At 43.8% G+C, this 20,094-nt stretch overlaps 1 protein-coding gene across 1 annotated transcript in view; it reads left to right on the forward strand.

The window, feature by feature from the left end:
* Positions 1 to 20,094, forward strand: part of LOC137384384 (dynein axonemal heavy chain 17-like) — a 1,056,876-nt gene that overhangs the window by 1,022,351 nt on the left and 14,431 nt on the right. Inside the window, exons 76-78 of the mRNA XM_068058353.1 lie at positions 6,221 to 6,400; positions 7,325 to 7,507; positions 9,067 to 9,249. Of these exons, the coding sequence (XP_067914454.1) occupies positions 6,221 to 6,400; positions 7,325 to 7,507; positions 9,067 to 9,249 (546 nt within the window). The remainder of the gene's footprint in view (positions 1 to 6,220; positions 6,401 to 7,324; positions 7,508 to 9,066; positions 9,250 to 20,094) is intronic.

Here is a 20,094-nt window from a genome sequence, read left to right on the forward strand (position 1 = left end):
ATGGAGGAAGTCATGCGTGCACATGCCAGAGACATTGCAGCACTCATGGCCTGGATGGACTCCATCATCCACACATGGGTACGCATAGCCTCTGGCAGCTCTGCCAGATGTTCTCTTAACCATTCACTGCAGCTGCAGCAGTTGCTGCAATCCCAACGACACCGGAGGCACATCATTAACCTGGGGCTCAGCATCAGCCTGACCTCCCACAGTTCTCGTACTGGACTGGCCTCGGCTGTCAGAGCCTCCATCGGCTGCCCGGGCGTATCCATGCTGTGCTCACCTGGTTCTGTGCCCAATTCTAAGCGTGATTGGACACTCACTGACATGAACATGTCTATGCTGGTGGAGTGTGCGGGGGAATGATGTGGTGGTGTACCCTCTGAGGATCCCTCCTCCTCCTCAGAGGTTGACCCATAGTCTCTCCAGCTGTCTGCTCTTCATCATGACTGGGATCTGCATGAGAGAACAGATATATTGAAGGGTTAGGGGCTTCCCATTGTGTCATTCCAACTATCCTTCCAGTGGAGCTCCATGTATCCAGTGGTGGACACACGAGCACAATGCCTCGAGAGTCATAGAGTCACAGAAGGAGACTATTCGGCCCATCACGTCTACGCTGGCTCTTCGTAGCGCCATCCAGTCAGTCCCTTCCTGCACTCTATCCCCGTAGCCCTGCAAGTTTATTTCCCTCAAATGCCCTTACAGTATCATTTTGAAATCATTGATTGTCTCTGCTTCCACCACCCTTGTAGGCAGCGAGTTCCAGGTCATTACCACGCACTGCCTTAAAAAGTTCTTCCTCACATCCCCACTGCATGTCCCCTAGTCCTTGTACAATCAACTAATGGGAACAGTTTTTCTTTGTCTACCTTATGCAAACCTGTTATAATCTTGTATATCTCTATCAAATCTCCCACGCAATCTCCTTTGCTCCAAAGAGAACTACCCCAGCTTCACTAAACTAACCTTGCAGGTTGATAGGTAAATTGGCTATTATAAATTGTCCCTAGTATAGGTAGGTGGTAGGGGAATATAGGGACAGGTGGGGATGTGGTAGGAATATGGGATTAGTGTAGGATTAGTATAAAGTCGGCACAGACTCGGTGGGCCGAAGGGCCTGTTTCAGTGCTGTATCTCTAAATAAATAAATAAAATAAATCCCTCATCCCTGGAACCATTCTGGTAAATCTCCTCTGCACCCTCTCCAAGAACCCTCACATCCTTCCTAAAGTGTGGTGACCAGAACTGGACGCAATACTCTAGTTGGGGCCTAAGCAGAGCTTTATAAAGGTTCAGCGTAACTTCCCTATTTTTCTACTCAATTCTATTCTATTCTATTAATGAAGCCCAAGATCCCACATGCTTTGTTAACAACTCTCTCAATATGTCCTGCCACCTTCAAAGCTCTATGCAAATGCACCCCGGGTCCCTCTGCCCCTGCACACCCTTTAGCACTGTGCAATTTAGTCTATATGGCCTCTCCTCATTCCTTCTGCCAAAATGCAACAGCTCATATTTCTCTGCAATAAATTCCATTTGCCACTTGTCTGTCCATTCTGCTAGCCTATCTATGTCCTGGTGCAGTCGACTTGTATCATCCTCACTGTTTGCCACTCCTCCAAATTTGTTAACATCGGCAGATTTTGAAATGTTACTCTCAATTCGAATATCCAAGGCATTTATATTTATCAAAAAAGGTTGTAGCACTGTCTACCATCCTCCAGTCTGAAAAATAACCATTTTACCACAACTTGCTGTTTTCAGTCCTTAAGCCAATTTTTCATCCAAGCTGACACTGACCCTCCTATTCCACGAGCCTCAATTTTGTTAATCAGCTTTTTATGTTAGATAAAATTGCTAGATTAGATAGGAAGAAACTTTTCCCCTTAGTGGAGGGGTCAATAACCAGGGGCATAGATTTAAGGTAAGGGGCAGGAGGTTTAGAGGGGATTTGAGGAAATATTTTGTCACCCAGAGGGTGGTTGGAATCTGGAACGCACTGCCTGAAGAGGTGGTAGAGGCAGGAACCATCACAACATTTAAGAAATATTTGATGAGCACTTGAAACGCCATAGCATACAAGGCTACGAGCCAAGTGCTGGAAAATGGGATTAGAATAGGTAGGTGCTTGATGGCCGGCACAGACACAATGGGCCGAAGGGCCTGTTTCTGTGCTGTATAACTCTACGACTCTATTATGTGATACTTTGTCAAACGCTTTCTTAAAATCTAAATAGACAACATTCATTGCATTCCCTTCAACAATCTTCTCTGTCACTTCAAAATATTCAATTAGTCAAACACGATCTGCCTTTCACAAATCTGTTCTGACTCTCCTTAATTAGCTCAAACCTCCCCAAGTGCCTCTTGATTTTCCCTGATTATTATTTTTAAAACCTTATCCACCACTTATGTTAAATTGACTGACTGAATGTGATCAGGCATATGGTGCAATCTCTCCGATAATTTCCTGACCTACTACAGACCTTAACCAATTTCTCCCCAATATTTCTTCAGGCTTAACAGACATTTACCTTGAGACAGAACTGGTAAAATAGGTTTAATCTTATTGAGGTCATCAATAATGAAGTAGACTAAGGATGCTCTCAGCACAGTTGCTCTATAGTTTTGTCTTGTCTCATTTATTTTAACCTCTGTTATCTTTCCTTCAGCCAACCTGTGTGCCAGATATACACTTGTGCCCCAACACTTGTTCACTCACTCTCTTGTATTGATGCTGCTGCTTCGCCATCGGTGATAGAGGGGCTGACCTGCTGCTCTGCCAGTTCCAAGGCCGCCTCCTCCATAGGGGTCAAGATAGATAAATACGTCACCCCTCCATCTGTCTTTGCCCTTTCCTTCATGTTATGAGCTCGCTTCTGCAAGCACAAAGATGAACACTGTTTGTTTCACCATGAAGACAAGCACAATGCCCAGCCTGGTGGTAGACCAGCGGTCCATGATGGGGGCACACAAATGCCTTCTGCATGCAGCTGCTCTCGAAGGAGCTTGTGAGGGTCAGCAATGACAAGTGGGCATCTTTCACTGAGATGGAGCCATGCTTCTGGCAGCATATGTTACTTCCAAATTCCATTGCCTCTGACTGGGTGGTCACTCCCTCTCCACCAAATGCACACTCTCGCATTACCACATTCAAGGCTCAAAGGGAAAGAGGTATGAACCCTCGCCTTGGCAGACCAAATAAGGTAATTGACGCACTTGCGGCACTGTATCCACAGCTACTGACCTCCTCTGCAATCTCTGTCCAGGCTTGTTTGGTCAGGTGGGCCGGACTCCTCCTCCTGGCCCTGGGGAAGAGGACCTCCCGCCTTGACCTAGCAGCCTGGAGGAGAGCCTGCAGGGAGGCATCGCTGAACCATGGGGCCACCCAGGATCTTCCATCAGCCATTGTGGCTGCAGGTTTCTATTCAGTTTTCTGACTTACAATTACCAGTGGTTGGTAGGCACTCAGTAGAACCTGGAAGGTAGTTTGCTGAATGTGGAAGGCAGGCGTAGGACCTGGAAAGCAGTCTATAGGATCTGGAAGACAATCAACGCTGAATGTAGGGTTCGCAGCCTTTTAAATATGGTGGTAGTACCTGTCACTGTGTCAGCTAATGCAGCCTCTGCCACCTCACTTCTTGCCTCTGCACTATGAGTGTTAACTGGCTGGCCACTCAACACCCAAACGGACGTTGCACCCACTTCTGGTCCTGATGTCAGGACCTGCGGAATAGCCACAAAATTCATCCCACAGTGTCCAATTCTGGGCACCACATTTTAGGAAGGAGCTGAAGGCTTTGGTGAGGTTACAGAAGAGATTTGCTAGAATGGTTCCAGCGGTGAGGGATTACACTTATGTGGATAGACTGGAGAAGCCGGGGTTGTTTTTATGATTAATTGATGTGATGTGGGCATCCTTATTTGCCCTTGACAAGATGGTTGTGAGCCACCTCTTGAAATGCTCCAGACCATGTGATGAAGGTACTCCCACGGTGCTATTAGGGAAAGCATTCTAAGATTTTGACCCACTGATGATGAAGGAACAGCGATACATTTTCGAGTCAGCATGGTGTGTGATTTGGTGGGAAATTTGGAGGTGGTAATGTTCCCATGCACCTTCTGCCCTTGTCCTTCTAGGTACTTGAGGTCACAGGTTTGGGAAGTTCTGTTGAAGAAATCTTGATGAGTTGCTGCAGTGCATCTTGTAGATAGTACACACTGTGATGGAGGCAGTGAACGTTTAAGTTGTTGGATGGGATGCCAATCAAGTGAGTTGGATGGTGTCAAGTTTCTTAAGTGTTGTTGCAGCTGCACTCATCTGACCCCAATGTAAATGTTGAGGGATTCGATGATGGTAAAGCCATTGAATGGCAAGGGAAGGTGGTTAGACTCACTCTTGTTGGAGATTGTTCCAGATTTATCTAATTAACAGAATTTAAGTTCCCCACCTGCCATGCTGGGATTTGAACTTGTATCTTTAGATCATTAATCTTGGCCTCTGGATAACTGATTCAATAACATACTACTATGCTTCCGTTCCCTAGTTTAATAACACAAACAGTTTAGATAGAGTAAATAAAGAAAAACTGTTTCCAGTGGCAGAAGGGTCCATAACCAGAGGGCAAAGATTTAAGGCAAGTAGCAAAAGAAGCAATGGTGATATGAGGAAAAATTTATTTATACAATGAGTGTTTAGAATTTGGAATGCACTGCCAGATAAGGTAATGGATACAGATTCAATAGTAGCCTTTAAAAGGGAATTGGATACTTACTTAAAGGAGAAACATTTGCAGGGATATGGGGTAAGAGCAGGGGAGTAGAACTAACTGGAGTTCTCTTTGAAAGAGCCCGCGTACTCGATGGGCCACTTGACCTCCTTCTGTGCTGCTCTATTCTATGATTCAATACTTCAATGCAAAAGAGCATCTTTATTGTGTTAGTATGAATGTAGAAGAAATTCAACTACTTCCACCAATGGTGGTCTGTTTTATGCCCGAAAAACTGTTGATCAGTGATTAAAAATTGGGGGTTACCTCAGCCACCCCAGTGATGCCTAAGGTCTGTCTGATGGAATGTTTAGGTGGTGAGCAGCCAGTCAGCCTGAAGGAGGAGCGAGGCAGCTTACACATGCAAGTCTGGGTCCTAAGTCATTTTACGGCCCGATTACAAAATCAGGTACAAATGAGCAGAATAGGTACCACACAAATTCCACCTAGTTGTACCAGGCATTGAGCGTCCTAATCAGCAGTCCTTAAAATGACTGCTGGAGAGTGCTCACCAAATGACCCTGGAAATTTTAAGTTGCTATCTTTGTGAGCCCAGAAGCCTGATTGCTCCCGCTGGACCTCCAAAAAAAACCTCCATTCCTCTGCCAGCCTTTTGGAGACCACCACACCACATCCCCCCCACCGACCCCCAAAACCCTCACAGCTAATTTAATATCTTGCTTAGCGTAGATGCCTGCCAATTTCCTACCCTCCAATAATGACTAAACTGCACCTGGGCACCCATTTGCTGCCTGCAGCTTTCGGCAGCAGTTAAATGAGATCTGAAGCCAATTTGGTGCATCACATTGCAATGGTACAATAGGCAACGGAACAGCCACTCCTCTCACTTTGCATCTGTTTTGGACGGAAGCCAAATTTCTTGTCTAATGTTTTCACTTCTTACAACAGTCTCTGCAAGCAAGATTGCCAATGGTAGTTTTGTCCTGAGATTCATGTTCATAAGAATGATATTGAGACTGTCCAAAATCCTTTTGCATGCTACCGTTAACACTATAAATTTGGGTTAGATGTAAACCGTGATCCCAAAAGTGAAAAGGACACTCTTCTAACTTAGTGCTTTAGATAAACTCACCACATGTGTTTTACGGGGAAAAAACTAATGGCAGTAGGGCAAATTAATCATGGGTACTGTCACTCTCAAGACATGGTCTCAAGTTCTTTTTATTTAATTGACAAACCAACTTGTTTTACTTGATATGGTCTGTTATAACTACTACATGGTGACAGACAGGCTGGATGGTTTGTAGAATCACAGGATGGCAATGCATGGGATTGGTTGCACTGTTGATCTATTAATGGAGCCTAAGGAGCTAAATCCTATTGTAATTCACCATATTTTTATATGCATTAATGTTTTTCTTCAGATGTTAAAAAATGAGCTCAGCAACTACATTTTCTTATCATGGTAAACTCCATTTAACTATTAGGTTCCCTGGGATGACTTACGCTATCTCTTTGGTGAAATAATGTATGGAGGCCACATCACTGATGACTGGGATCGTAAACTGTGTCGTACCTATCTGGAAGAATACATCAGAAATGAAATGCTGGATGGAGAACTTTTGCTTGCACCAGGCTTCCCTATCCCACCCAATTCTGATTACAAAGTAAGATAAGCTTCTAAAAAAAGTGCACTATAGTCATGTCAAAATAAAATTGTTGCTCTACTTTTTTTATGAGGTCTTCCAGCAACCAGTCTTCATGAATCCAGGTAGCATAGGTGTTACATAGTATCAAAGCATGTTAAGATTGCACCACAAATAACATAAAAAAGATTGTACAGAAAACAAATGAGTAGACAAACACAAACTGGCCTAGGATTTGCATACACTAGTGAAGCTTGTTGGAGGCAGGGGACTCAATATCAACCCTTAATCATCTTGAGGTCAGCCAACACAGCTTTGGAGAACCACCCCCATCACACACCCAGGAACATCTGTCAACAATTCTTGGCCTCACGATGCAGCTTGCAAGTCTGTGAGGTTCCTGGTTCAGATTTCAGACTGGGGATTTAGGCATTCCCCAGTTCCCAGCTCGGATCCCTTCATGCTAAGTCAGCTATATCTCAAATTCAGACCCACCAGTTGGTCAAAATTAGCTTCATTACTGAGAAATAAGGTTGGTTTGTTAGGTCAGAGGAAACACTATTGCTTCTCTTGGCCCACAAGCAGTGCTGTAAAGGCCCTTCTTGTATCCATTTAGCTGCTAAGTTTCCCGACACCTGGGAAACCTGGCCACCTGTGGTTTACAATAGAAATCCTATTAAATTGGAGGCCTACAGTCTCTTTAAAATATTTTAATGACCTATCCACCTCCTGAGAGTAGATGGCTACCCACCCCTTGTCCTGCCTCCGTTAAAGCCACAAGTGGGTGGGTTCAAGGCAGGTTACGCTTCTGTTTGCGATTTTTAACATTTTAACTTCCCACCCAATCTAAACCTACCTGTTTTTGGAAGGTTAAAATTACCCCCAATGTTCATACATTTGATAGAAAAAATAAAGTGACACAAATTTCTACTTGTTTGTTATAAGGGCTATCATGATTATGTGAATGAAATGTTGCCTCCTGAAAGCCCATACCTGTATGGCCTGCACCCAAATGCAGAAATTGGATTTCTGACCGTAATTTCTGAAAAGCTGTTTCGCACAGTCCTTGAGTTGCAACCAAAAGAATCTACTGGAGATGTTGGTGCTGGCGTAACTAGGGAGGAAAAGGTACTTTTTTATGATTCTAACTTTAAACCGAACCAACATAACTTGAGGTAAAATATTACTTTTCTTAAAGATACTTCTTAAAATATTACTGTTTTTTTAAAATATCAATAAAAACTCACAACATGCAACCTTTTCAACAAAAGTTATGTGTTAAATGGAAAGTTTAACCTAAAGCGTAATGAGTAAAATTACAGGGTCAGTGGAGGGCTTGGGCTAGCAGAGAGGAGGCCTGGGATTTAAGCATAGGTTTTACAAAGTACCAGCAAAATCAGCAGAGCAGAATGAGGAGGGGTCGAGAACTGCAGCAAAGGAATATGTTTATTCTGGCAATGACTAGGAGCTCACTGAAAGGTGGTGCACCGGTACAAAAACTAATCAATCAGGTTATTAAAATGTTGACCTTTATCTCAGAGGACTGGAATTCAAAGGGGAGGAAGTTATGCATATGCAGCCTTGCATATTACTACCTGATAGGAAGGTGGTGGGTACAGAGTCAATAGCAGCCTTCAAAAGGGATAAATACTTGAAGGTGAAAAAATTGCAGGGATATCGGGTAAGAGCGAGCAAGTGGAACTAATTGGACTGCTCTTCGAAAAAGCTGGTGCAGACTTGGTGGGCCAAATGGCTTCTTTCTGTGCTGTACTATTCTATGATTCTATGCTTCAGATGTATGGAGCATTGGTCAAGCCCCATCTGAAGTACTGGGTTCAGGTTTGTGCACTCAATCTCGGGAAAAATATATTGATCTTGGAGGGGTGGGGATTCACCAGAATTATAAGAGGTCTTAAAATGGTTAAATTGAGGAGAGGTTGCATAAACTTGGCTTGTATTCCCTTGAGTTTAGACGGTTGAGGGGTAATTTAATTGAAGTCTTTAAAATGATTAGGGACTTGATAGAGTAAATACAGAGAAACCATTTCCTTTGGTGGAGAAATCCAGGACAAGAGAGTATAACCTTAAAATTAGAGGTAGGCTATTTAGGAGTGAAATCAGGTAGCACTTTTTTCACACAAAGGATAGTGGTAATTTGGAATTCTCTCTTCCAAAAGGCTGGGTGAATTGAAATTTTCAAGAATGAGATTGTTATTATTGCCTAAGGATATGAAGAAATATGGAACAAAGTTATAAATAGAGCTGATGTACAGATCATCCATGATTTAATTGAATGGCTGAACAGGCTCAAGGGGCTAAATGGACTACTCCTTTCCTTATGACAGAGGATGGCAGTCTTTTTTGGTCTTTTGGCTCAAGTCGCCCGAACTCCTCAACTATCTTGGCTACATTGTCTAGAAGTCACTCCTTAAAACCCTTTACCTTGCTTCTATCTGCGCACGTTCAAAAGTCTATCACCTATCTTTTTGATTGCTACTTAGCATGTATTTTTCTTATGTGAAGTGCTTCGGACTGTTTACATTAAATGCACTATATGAATGCAATTTGTTGTCAATAATAGAAAAAGAAATTTACTATGAGTATGTTAGCATTTGTATGATAACATCGCTGACTATAATTTCTTCCTGATATTGTAAAATTGACTTAATAATACTGTTGATATTCAGGTTAAGTCAGTCTTGGACGAAATCTTGGAAAAATTGCCAGAGAGTTTTAATATGCATGAAATCATGGCTAAAGTGGAAGAAAGGACACCTTATGTGGTAGTGGCTTTCCAGGAATGTGAAAGAACAAACATACTGACTGCAGAGCTAAAACGTTCTTTAAAGGAACTGAATCTGGGACTAAAGGTTTGATCATATTTAAAATAGCTGATTTGATGTTTGCTCTTTTTTTGGGGAGGTACATATTCTTTGAAGTTGAATATCATAATCATAATTAATCCAAAAGCTAGGCTTTTTTTAGACCATATAATTTTGGTTCAATACAATATAGTGCCAAGTGAGAGGAAAATACCCAAAATTTGGTGGGGTCTATACTGAAATTTCCAAAGGCAAATTTACACCCACCTTTTTCCAGACCCCACCCATCCCAGCTGCATTTGACCAGGGATGTGTATGTGTATACATATATATATATATATATATATATATATAGAAATATATATAATATGCATGTATAACTTTTGTTTTGTATGTTCCAAAAGATTATATGCCTTGCGCTTGAATTTTTTGAATCATGGCAAAGAGCCATAAATTACAGGAGTCTTGTTTAAGGAACAACCAGGGTAGAAGTAGAAATACTGGAGACAGGATATGGCAGTTATATTTGTCTCTGATATGTTTGATTCACTAACATGGTATCCAAGGCAAAGTGGCAAGTTGGATCCAAAACTAGCTCAGAGGCAGGAAGCAAAAGGTAATTATCAATAGGTGTCTTTGTGACTTGAAAACTGTATCCAGTGGGATTCTGCAGAACTCAATACTAGGTCCCTTGATTTTTGTGGTATATATATCAATGACTTCGACTTAAATGGAGAGGGTATGATTAGGAAGTTTGCAGATGATACAAAAATTGGCCATGTGGTTGATCATGAAGAAAACTGTAGACTTCAGGAAGATATCAATGGATTAGTCAGGTGGGCAGAACAGTGGCAAATGGAGGTCAAAACAGAGACTAGGGCTTTCCTCTCCATTCTATCTAGACCCCTCATAATTTTATAACCTCAATTAGGTCTCCCCACAGCCTTCTCTGTTCCAAACCTAGTCTATCCAATCTTTCCTCATAACTAATTGAATATTGGATTGGGGAAAGTTAACAAGGCAAGGGAATGGTAGGATCCTGAGAAGTGTAGAGGAACAGGAGGACCTTGGAGTATATATCCACAGGCCCCTGATGGTGGCTGAACAGGTAGTTAAGGTGGTCAAGAAGGCATACTTGCCTTTATTAGCCAAGGCATAGAATATAAGAGCTGTGAGGTTATGCTGGAACTGTATAGGCCACAGCCGCAGTACTGCGTGTAGTTCTGATCACCGCACTATAGGAAAGATGTGATTGCACTAGCGAGATTCAGAGTTTTACGAGGATGTTGCCTAGACTGGAGAATTTTAGTTATGAGGAAAGATTGGATAGACTAGGGTTGGAACAGAGGCGTGTGCTGAGACTCGAAAAAAACGTACAGTGACATCACGGGAAATCTGCAAGGTGATTGGTTGGGTGAGTAGCAGCTGTTAGTGCATTTAAATAGCTGAAAAAAATAAGGGGAAAGTTTTTTTTTGTTAAAAAAAAACCTCTGGTGATAAGGTGAGTACCACTAAAGAGTTTTTTTAATTCAGTGTAACTTATTAAAGACTTTAGATTGTAGTAGGTAGAACAAGGCCCCTATTGTAATTAGTATTTTTTAATTAAGGGAGTAACTAATTAATCTAAGGGTGAGTCATGGCAGGAGAGCTCAGCCCCGTGATATGCTCCTCCTGCGCTATGTGGGAAATCAGGGATGCTTCCAGTGTGCAGGAAGTGTATCCATTTACAGCTACTGACTACCCGTATTACGGAGCTGCAGGTGGATTCACTGTGGAGCATCTGCGATGCTGAGGATGTCATGGATAGCACGTTTAGTGAGGTAGTCACACCGCAGGTAATGGCTGCACAGGCAGAAAAGGGATAGATGACCACCAGATGGAGTAGTAGGCGCAGGCAGGGAGTGCAGGAGTCTCCTGTGGCCATCCCCCTCTCAAACAGATACTGTTTGGATACTGTTGGGGGTATGACCTCCCAGAGGAAAGCAGCAACAGCCAAGTTCATGGCACCACGGAGGGCTCTGTTGCACAGCAGGGAAGGAAAAGGGTGGAAGAGCTGTAGTGATAGGAGATTCTATCGTAAGGGATGCAGATAGGCGTTTCTGTGGCCACAAACGTGACTCCAGAATGGTATGTTGCTTCCCTGGTGCTAGGGTCAAGGATGTCTCGGAGTGGCTGCAGGACATTCTGAAGGGGGAGGGTGAGCAGTCAGAGGTCGTGATACACATTGGTACCAATGACGTAGGTAGAAAGAGGGATGAGGTCCTGAAACAAGAATTTAGGGAGCTAGGTAGCAGATTAAAAAACTGGACCTCAAAGGTTGTAATCTGTGGATTACTCCCTGTGCCACGTGCTAGCGAGTATAGGAATAGGATAGAGCAGATGAATGCGTGGCTGAGGAGATGGTGCAGAATGGAGGACTTTAGGTTCCTGGTTCACTGGGTCTGTTTCTGGCAAAGGTGGGACCTGTACATGTTGGACGAGTTGCACCGGTCCTTGCTGGGAGGTTTGCTAGTGCTGTTGGGGTGGGCGGGGTGGTGGATGGTGTTTAAACTAATTTGGCAAGGGGATGGGATACAGAGTGGATGTACAGTAGGGGGTGAGGCACAGCCAAATATAGAAGAGAAACTGAGCCAGTCTAGAAGGCAGAGCAAATATAGACCTGTTAAGGCACAAGTGAAAAATGCAACACTGCATTGCATATACTTTAATGCAAGGAGTCTTACTAATAAGGTAGATGAATTGAGGGCATTGATTAGCACATGGGATTATGACATTATTACTATCACAGAGACATGATCGAGGGAGGGGCAGGACTGGCAACTCAATATTCCAGGGTATATAGAATCTTCAGGCATGACAGTGGAGGGGATAAAAGAGGAGGTGGTATTGTACTGTTGATCAAGGAGTCAATTACTGCAGTAAGGAGGGATGATATCTTAGAAGGTTCCTCAAATGAGGCCATATGGGTAGAACAAGAACAAAAGGGGGGGGGGGGTGCAATCACTTGGCTGGGCATGTACTACAAGCCTCCAAACAGTCAGGGAGAGATAGAGGAACAGATATGTAGGCAAATCTCAGAGAGGTGTAAAAATAATAGGGTAATAATAGTAGGGCATTTCAACTTACCTAATATCAACTGGGATAGCCTTAGTGCAAAAGGCTTAAAGGGAGAGGAATTCTTAAAATGCATATAGTAGAGGTTTTTGAGCCAGTACCTAGAAAGTCCTACAAGAGAAGGGACAGTAATGCAGAGGCATTAGAGGAGTATAGAAAGTGTAGGGGGGTACTTAAAAAAGTAATTAGGAGAGCGAAGAGGGGACATGAAAAACATTGGCGGTCAATATAAAGGAAAATCCTAAGGCGTTATAAGTATATTAAGGGAAAGAGGATAACCAGGGAAAGAGTAGGGCCCATTAGGGACCAAAGTGGCAATGTGTTTGTGGAGCCGGAGGACATAGGAGAGGTTTTAAATGATTACTTCTCATCTGTTTTCATTGTGGAGAATGACAACGTAGGTGTAGAGATCAGGGAGGGGGATTGCGGATACTTGAACATATTAACATTGAAAGGGAGGAAGTATTAGATGCTTAAGTGGGCTTAAAAGTGGATAAATCCTCAGGCCCAGATGAGATGTATCCCAGGCTGTTGTGTGAGGCAAGGGAGGTGATAGCAGGGGCTCTGACACAAATTTTCAGATCATCTCTGGCCACGGGAGAGGTGCCAGAGGACTGGAAGACAGTGATTATTCATGAAGGGTAGCAGGGATAGACCAGGTAATTGCAGGCCGGTGAGACTAACATCAGTGGTTGGGTAACTATTGGAAAAAATTCTGAGGGACAGGATTAATCTCCACTTGGAGAGGCAGGGAATAATCAGGGATAGTCAGCACGGCTTTGTCAGGGGGAGATCGTGTCTAACTAACTTGACTGAATTTTTCGAGGAGGTGACTAGATGTGTAGATGAGGGTAAGGCAGTTGATGTAGTCTACATGGACTTCAGTAAGGCTTTGATAAGGTCCCGCATGGGAGATTGGTTATGAAGGTAAGAGCCCATGGGATCCAGGGCAATTTGGCAAAGTGGATCCAAAATTGGCTTGGTGGCAGAAAACAGAGGGTAAAGGTCGAGGGTTCTTTTTGCGAGTGGAAGCCTGTGACCAGTGGTGTACCACAGGGATCGGTGCTGGGACCCTTGCTGTTTGTAGTGTACATTAATGATCTAGACATGAATATAGGAGGTATGATAAGTAAGTTCGCAGATGACACGGAAATTGGTGGTGTCGTAAATAGTGAGGAGGAAAGCCTTAGATTACAGGACGATATAGATGGGCTGGTAAGATGGACGGAGCTGTGGCAAATGGAATTTAATCCTGAGAAGTGTGTGGTGATGCATTTTGGGAGAACTAACAAGACAAGGGAATATACAATGGATGGTAGGACCCTAGGAAGTACAGGTCAGAGGGACCTTGGTGTAGTTGTCCATAGATCACTGAAGGATGCAGCACAGGTAGATAAGGTGGTTAGGAAGGCATATGGGATACTTGCCTTTATTACCGAAGCACAGAATATAAGAGCAGGGAGGTTACGATGGAGCTGTATAAAACACTAGTTAGGTCACAGCTGGAGTACTGAGTACAGTTCTGGGCACCACACCATAGGAAGAATGTGATTGCACTGGAGAGGGTGCCGAGGAGATTCACGAGGATGTTGCCAGGGCTGGAGCATTTCAGCTCTGAAGAGAGACTGAAAAGGCTAGGGTTGTTTTCCTTAGAACAGAGAAGGATGAGGGGGGACATGATTGAGGTATACCAAATTATGAGGGGCACTGATAGGCTAGATAGGAAGAGACTTTTTCCCTTCGTGGAGGGGTCAATAACCAGGGGGCGTAGATTTAAGCTAAGGGGCAGGAGGTTTAGAGGGGACTTGAGGAAAAATTGAGGGAAAAAAAAGAGGGTGGTTGGAATCTGGAACGCACTACCTGAAGTGGTGGTAGAGGCAGGAACCCTCACAACATTTAAGAAGTATTTAGATGAACACTTGAAATGCCATAGCATACAAGGCTACGGGCCAAGTGCTAGAAAATGGGACTAGAATAGTAAGGTGCTTGATGGCCGGCACAGACACGATTGGCCAAAGGGCCTGTTTCTGTGCTGTATAACTCTATGACTCTATGACAGACTAGTGAGGATATTTCTCCGACATTGGCAATCTTTATGATGGAAACACTAGGGAAGGAGCCAGTACATTGGTAACAAGCCAATGCCCCATATTCCAAAAGGGTCATAAAACAGATGTAAGCAGCTATAGAATCATTAGTCTTACTTAAATTCTGTACAAAATAACAATCTATTATTAGGACTCTAAAGATTATCTGTACAAAAAAACCCTAGTAAACAGCAGTCAGCTTGTCTTCAGAAGGGCAAGATATGCCTGAAGAACCTCTTCAACTTTTTTTGAGGAAGGAAAATCCCAACTGAACAACCTCCTTAACCTTTTTATGCAAGCGGCAACTCAAGTGGATTACGGATAACCCTACAATCTGGTGTACCTCAATTGTCATAAAGCATCTGACAAAGTTGCACATGAAAGTCTGATGGCTGAGCGCAAAGTTGTGGAGAATCCTGATTAAATCTTGGGAATAGATAAGAAATTAACTGAAGCATAGAAAACAATGTAGACTTGTTAGAAGAGATACGTTCGGGTGGAGGAAATAGGGGGCCCCAGGGCTCAGTATTCGGACTACTACTGTTTCTAATTCACATCAATGACTTGCATTCAGAAACTTAATGGAGAAGGTCATGGAAGCTAGTGAGTTCGAGGGAGGGAACAGCGATATCCTGGAGCATATCAACATTACAAAGGAGGAGGTGTTGGAGGTTTTGAAGTGCATTAAGGTGGATAAATCCCCAGGGCCTGACCAGGTGTATCCTAGGATGCTATGGGAAGCAAGGGAGGAGATTGCTGGGGCCCTGGCAGAGATTTTTGCATCATCGTTAGCCACGGGTGAGGTATTGGAAGACTGGAGGATAGCTAATGTTGTGCCTTTATTTAAGAAGGGCAGCAGGGATAAGCCAGGGAACTACAGGCCGGTGAGCCTTACATCAGTGGTGGGAAAGTTATTGGAAGGGATTCTGAGAGACAGGATTTATATGCATTTGGAAAGGCCAGGTCTGATTAGGGATAGTCAGCATGGCTTTGTGCGTGGGAAATCATGTCTCACGAATTTGATTGAGTTTTTTGAGGAGGTGACTAAGAGGATTGACAAGGGCAGGGCGGTGGACGTTGTCTACATGGACTTCAGCAAAGCCTTTGACCAGGTCCCGCATGGTAGGCTGCTCTGGAAGGTTCGAACACATGGGATCCAGGGTGAGCTAGCCAATTGGATACAAAATTGGCTTGGTGATAGGAGGCAGAGGGTGGTAGTGGAGGGTTGTTTTTCAGATTGGAGGCCGGTGACCAGTGGTATGCCGCAGGGATCGGTGCTGGGCCCTCTGTTGTTTGTCATATATATTAATGAATTGGATGTGAATGTAGGGGGCATGATTAGTAAGTTTGCAGATGACACCAAAATTGATGCTTTAGTGGACAGCGAAGAAGGTTGTCTAAGGTTACAACAAGATATAGATCAACTGGGAAAGTGGGCAAGGGATTGGCAAATGGAATTTAATGCAGACAAGTGCAAAGTGATGCATTTTGGGAAGTTAAACCAGGGCAGGACATATACAGTGAATGGCAGGGCCCTGGCGAGTGTTGTTGAGCAGAGAGACCTTGAGGTGCAAGTACATAGTTCCCTGAAAGTGGCAACATAGGTAGACAGGGTGGTGAAGAAAGCGTATGGCATGCTTGCCTTCATCGGCCGAGGCATTGAGTGTTTGAGTTGGGACGTCATGTTACAGTTGTACATAACGTTGGTTAGGCCGCATTTGGAGTACTGTGTGCAGTTCTGGTCGCCGCACTACAGGAAAAATGTGATTAAGCTAGAGAGGGTGCAGAAAAGATTCACAAGGATGTTGCCTGGTTTGGAGGGCTTGAGTTATAAAGAGAGATTGGATAGGCTGGGTCAGTTTTCCTTGGAGTGAAGGAGGCTGAAAGGGGACATGATAGAGGTATATAAAATTATGAGAGGCATAGATAGGGTAAATAGCCAGAGTCTGTTTCCCATGGTAGGGGTGACTAAAACTAGAGGGCATAAATTTAAGGTGAGAGGGAGGAGGTTTAAAGGGGATCAAAGGGGTACATTATTCACACAAAGAATAGTGGGTATCTGAGCTGCCAGAGGAGGTGGTGGAGGCAGGAACAGTAGCAACATTTAAGAGGCATCTGGACAGGTACTTGAATGGGCAAGGCGTAGAGGGATATGGAATTAATGCAGGCAGGTGGGATTAGTATAGATAGGCATTATGGTCGGCGTGGACGCGGTGGGCCGAAGGACCTGTTTCTATGCCGTACGACTCAATAATCACATTTTCAGAAAGCAAACTATGGGAGCTGTGGAATCAAACAAGGCAAATCAGAAATTTAAATATATGTATTTGTCAGAACAATGCCAGATGAAATTTAATGCTTCTCCAGTGCAAACTGTTATCTTAAACCCCTCTCTCCTGCCTCCTCTACCCATACCTCCAACAAGAAGTGCAAGGGACTCATGGATTTCTTTGTCTCTAAGATTGACATCATCCAATCAACTGCCTCTGTCAATTTCCTCCCTTTCCCTAACCGACTGGGCCAAACTTCGTCTAAAGCTCCCCTCCTTTCTGAGCTTATCTCGTCCATGAAACCCACCTCCTGCTTCTTCGACCCTATTCCTATTCAACTGCTGACCATTCAACTTCCCTTCCTGGTCCCCAGGTTAGCTGATAATATTAATGGTTCTCTCTCTTCCAATTCTGTCCCTTTCTCCTTCAAATTTGCCATCTTCGCCACTTTCCTCAAAAAACCAACCCTTGACCCCACCGGCCTTGCAAACTACTGCCCCCATCTCCAACCTCCCTTTCCTCTCCAAAGTCCTGGAATATACTGTCACCTCTCAAATATTTGCCCATCTTTTCCAGAACTCCATGTTTGAATCCTTCCAGTCAGGTTTCTGCTCCTGCCACAGTACCGAAATACCAAAGTCACAATTGACATCCCATGTGACTGTGTTGAAGGTAAGGTATCCCTCCTCATCCTTCTGAACCTGTTTGCAGCCTTTCACAGGGCTCAAAACACCATCCGCCTCCAATGCCTCTCCAAAACTGTCCATCTGGGTGGGACTGCACTCGCCAGATTCTATTCTTATCTATCTAATTGCAACCAGAGAATCACCTGCAATGGTTTCTCTTCCCACCCACACACTAATCCCTAAGAATAGGTCCCCCAGGGATCTATCCTTGGCCCCCTTCCAATTTCTCATCTACATGCTGCCGTTCAGCAACATCATCTGAAAACACAGCATGAGACAGATAGACAGACAGACAGGCAGGCAGGCAGAATGGGCAGACAGGTGGCAGATGGAATTTAATACAGAGAAGTGTGAGGTGATGCATTTTGGCAGAAGGAATTGGGAAAGACAATACATACTTAATGGCACAGTTCTAAAGAGTGTGCAGGAACAGAGGGACCTGGGGGTGTATGTGCATCAAACTTTGAAGGTGCAGGACATATTGAGAGAGTGATTATCAAAGCAAATGGGATCTTGGGCTTCATAAATAGAAGAATGGCGTACAAAAGCAGGGAAGTTATGCTGAAACTTTATAAGACTCTGGTTATGCCCCACTTGGAATATTGCACCCAGTTCTGGTCACCACACTTTAGGAAGGATGTGACAGTCATTGAGACGGTGCAGAGGAGATTTGTCAGAATGGTTCCAGGGTTGAGGGCTTTTAGTTACAAGGTTAGTTTAGAAAAGCTGGGGCTGTTCTTCTTAGAGCAAAGGAGATTGAGAGGAGATTTAATACAAGATTAGGACAGGCATAGATAAGTTAGACAAGGAAAAACTGTTCCCATTAACTAATGGTACAAGGACTAGGGGACAAGATAGAAGGTTTTGGCCAAAAGATGCAGGGGGAATGTGAGGAAAAACCTTTTTACGCAGCGGATGGTAATGATCTGGAACTTGCTGCCCACAACCATGATGAAAGCAGTGATTCTCAATGATTTCAAAAGAAAATTGGATAGCCACTTGAAGGAAATAAACTCGCAAGGCTACAGGGATCGAGCAGGGGAAATGGGACTGACTGGATTGCTCCGTGAAGAGACGGCATGGACTCGGTGGGCCAAATGGTCTCCTTCTGTGCCGTAAATGACTCGACCGTATGACTCTATGTATACTGACAATAGCTCTACCTCACCACCACCTCTCTCGACTCCTCCACTGTCTCTAAGTTATCGGACTGTTTTTCCAGAGGCATTGGATGAGGATCATGTGGTCAACTGTGTCGAAGGCTGCAGACAGATTGAGAAGGACGAGGAGGGATAGTTTGTCACAGTTACAGAGGATGTCATCTGTGAATTTGATGAGAACCATTTTGGTACTGTGGCAGGGCTGGAAACATAATTGGATGGATTCAACATGGATTTCCAGGAAAGTACTGGATGAGCAGAAATTTCATCCATTGGGAAGCCCAAAGCTTGCTACAAACTCCATTCCCTATCCACTGATTCCATCCCTCTCCCTGGCAACTGTCTTGTGGGTGAACCAGACTGTTTGCAGCCTAGATAGATAGATTTTTGATCTACAAGGGAGTAAAAGATTATGGGAGGTGTTACGATCAGGTGAGGAGGGGTCGAATGACTCCCTTCTTGTCCCTCTCCTTGTTTGACCACAACGGGGTTTATTTCTTTAAAACAGTGCATATGCTTACCAATTCATTGAGTGTTTAACCTTTTATGTGCTATGATCTTAAAAGAACCAATCGGACAGGTTTTTTTGAGTTTAAACAAAAAGTCAAAACCTGATCCAAGTAAAATAATAAACTACGCTCCAACTTTCACACATACACAAATAGGTTACAAAGTGAAGGATAGATTGATTGGATTAGAATCCAGAACAATAAAAGAATATACAGTCTGAGGAGTCTGGTAATTCGGTTGCCTTCCAGCTGAACCCGTGGTCCTGAAGTTTCTGGCTGGTAGAGGTGGCCACCTGGTGCAGGGTTCTCTTGGAGACAGTGATGTAGATGGTTTTCTTCCCAGGGTCTCTGTCTGCAGCATTGCCTGGAGAGAGAGAGCAACAGCAAGAGAGAGCGAGACAGCGAGAGAGCAAAGGAGGCAGACCCCACTTGAGTCCGGCACTGGTCAAACTCAGATGCTTGTCTGCTGTCGCGAAGCGAAACTGCCAGGTTTCACACAGTTGGAGAGACTGTCACATGACTGTCCAGTGTATTCTCTCTTTTGTAATTTAATTAGATCATGTCTAAATTCCAATGTCTCAGGGCCCCATTGTTTCAGTGTTTACCCTTTGAGGTTCGTCTGCAGCAGTGTTAATGGTCCAAGATAGCTTTGAATGTCTTGTTAATGGAGGTGAGGCAGGTAGCTCATTCAAAATTTGTAAGCCACTGCTCTAGTGGGAGATTAATCAGACATTCGTCTCTATCTCGATACCTTAGTATGTGAGGTATTTTGATGCAAATTGTGATGGCCATTTTAGCTGCTTTCTTTTTAAAGTTGATGCAAGTTTGTTGTCTCCTGCTTTCTTTTTAAACATAGAAACATAGAAAATAGGAGTAGGTGTAGGCCATTCGGCCCTGCTCCGCCATTCAAAAAAGATCATGGCTGATCGTCTAATTCAGTATCCTGTTCCCACTTTCTCCCCATATCCCTTGATCCCTTTGGCATTAAGAAATATATCTATCTCCTTGAATATATTTAATGACTTGGCCTCCACTGCCTTCTGCGGTAGAGAATTCCACAGGTTCAC

The sequence above is a fragment of the Heterodontus francisci genome, chromosome 26 (genome assembly GCF_036365525.1).
Source record: "Heterodontus francisci isolate sHetFra1 chromosome 26, sHetFra1.hap1, whole genome shotgun sequence".
Lineage (NCBI taxonomy): Eukaryota > Metazoa > Chordata > Chondrichthyes > Heterodontiformes > Heterodontidae > Heterodontus > Heterodontus francisci.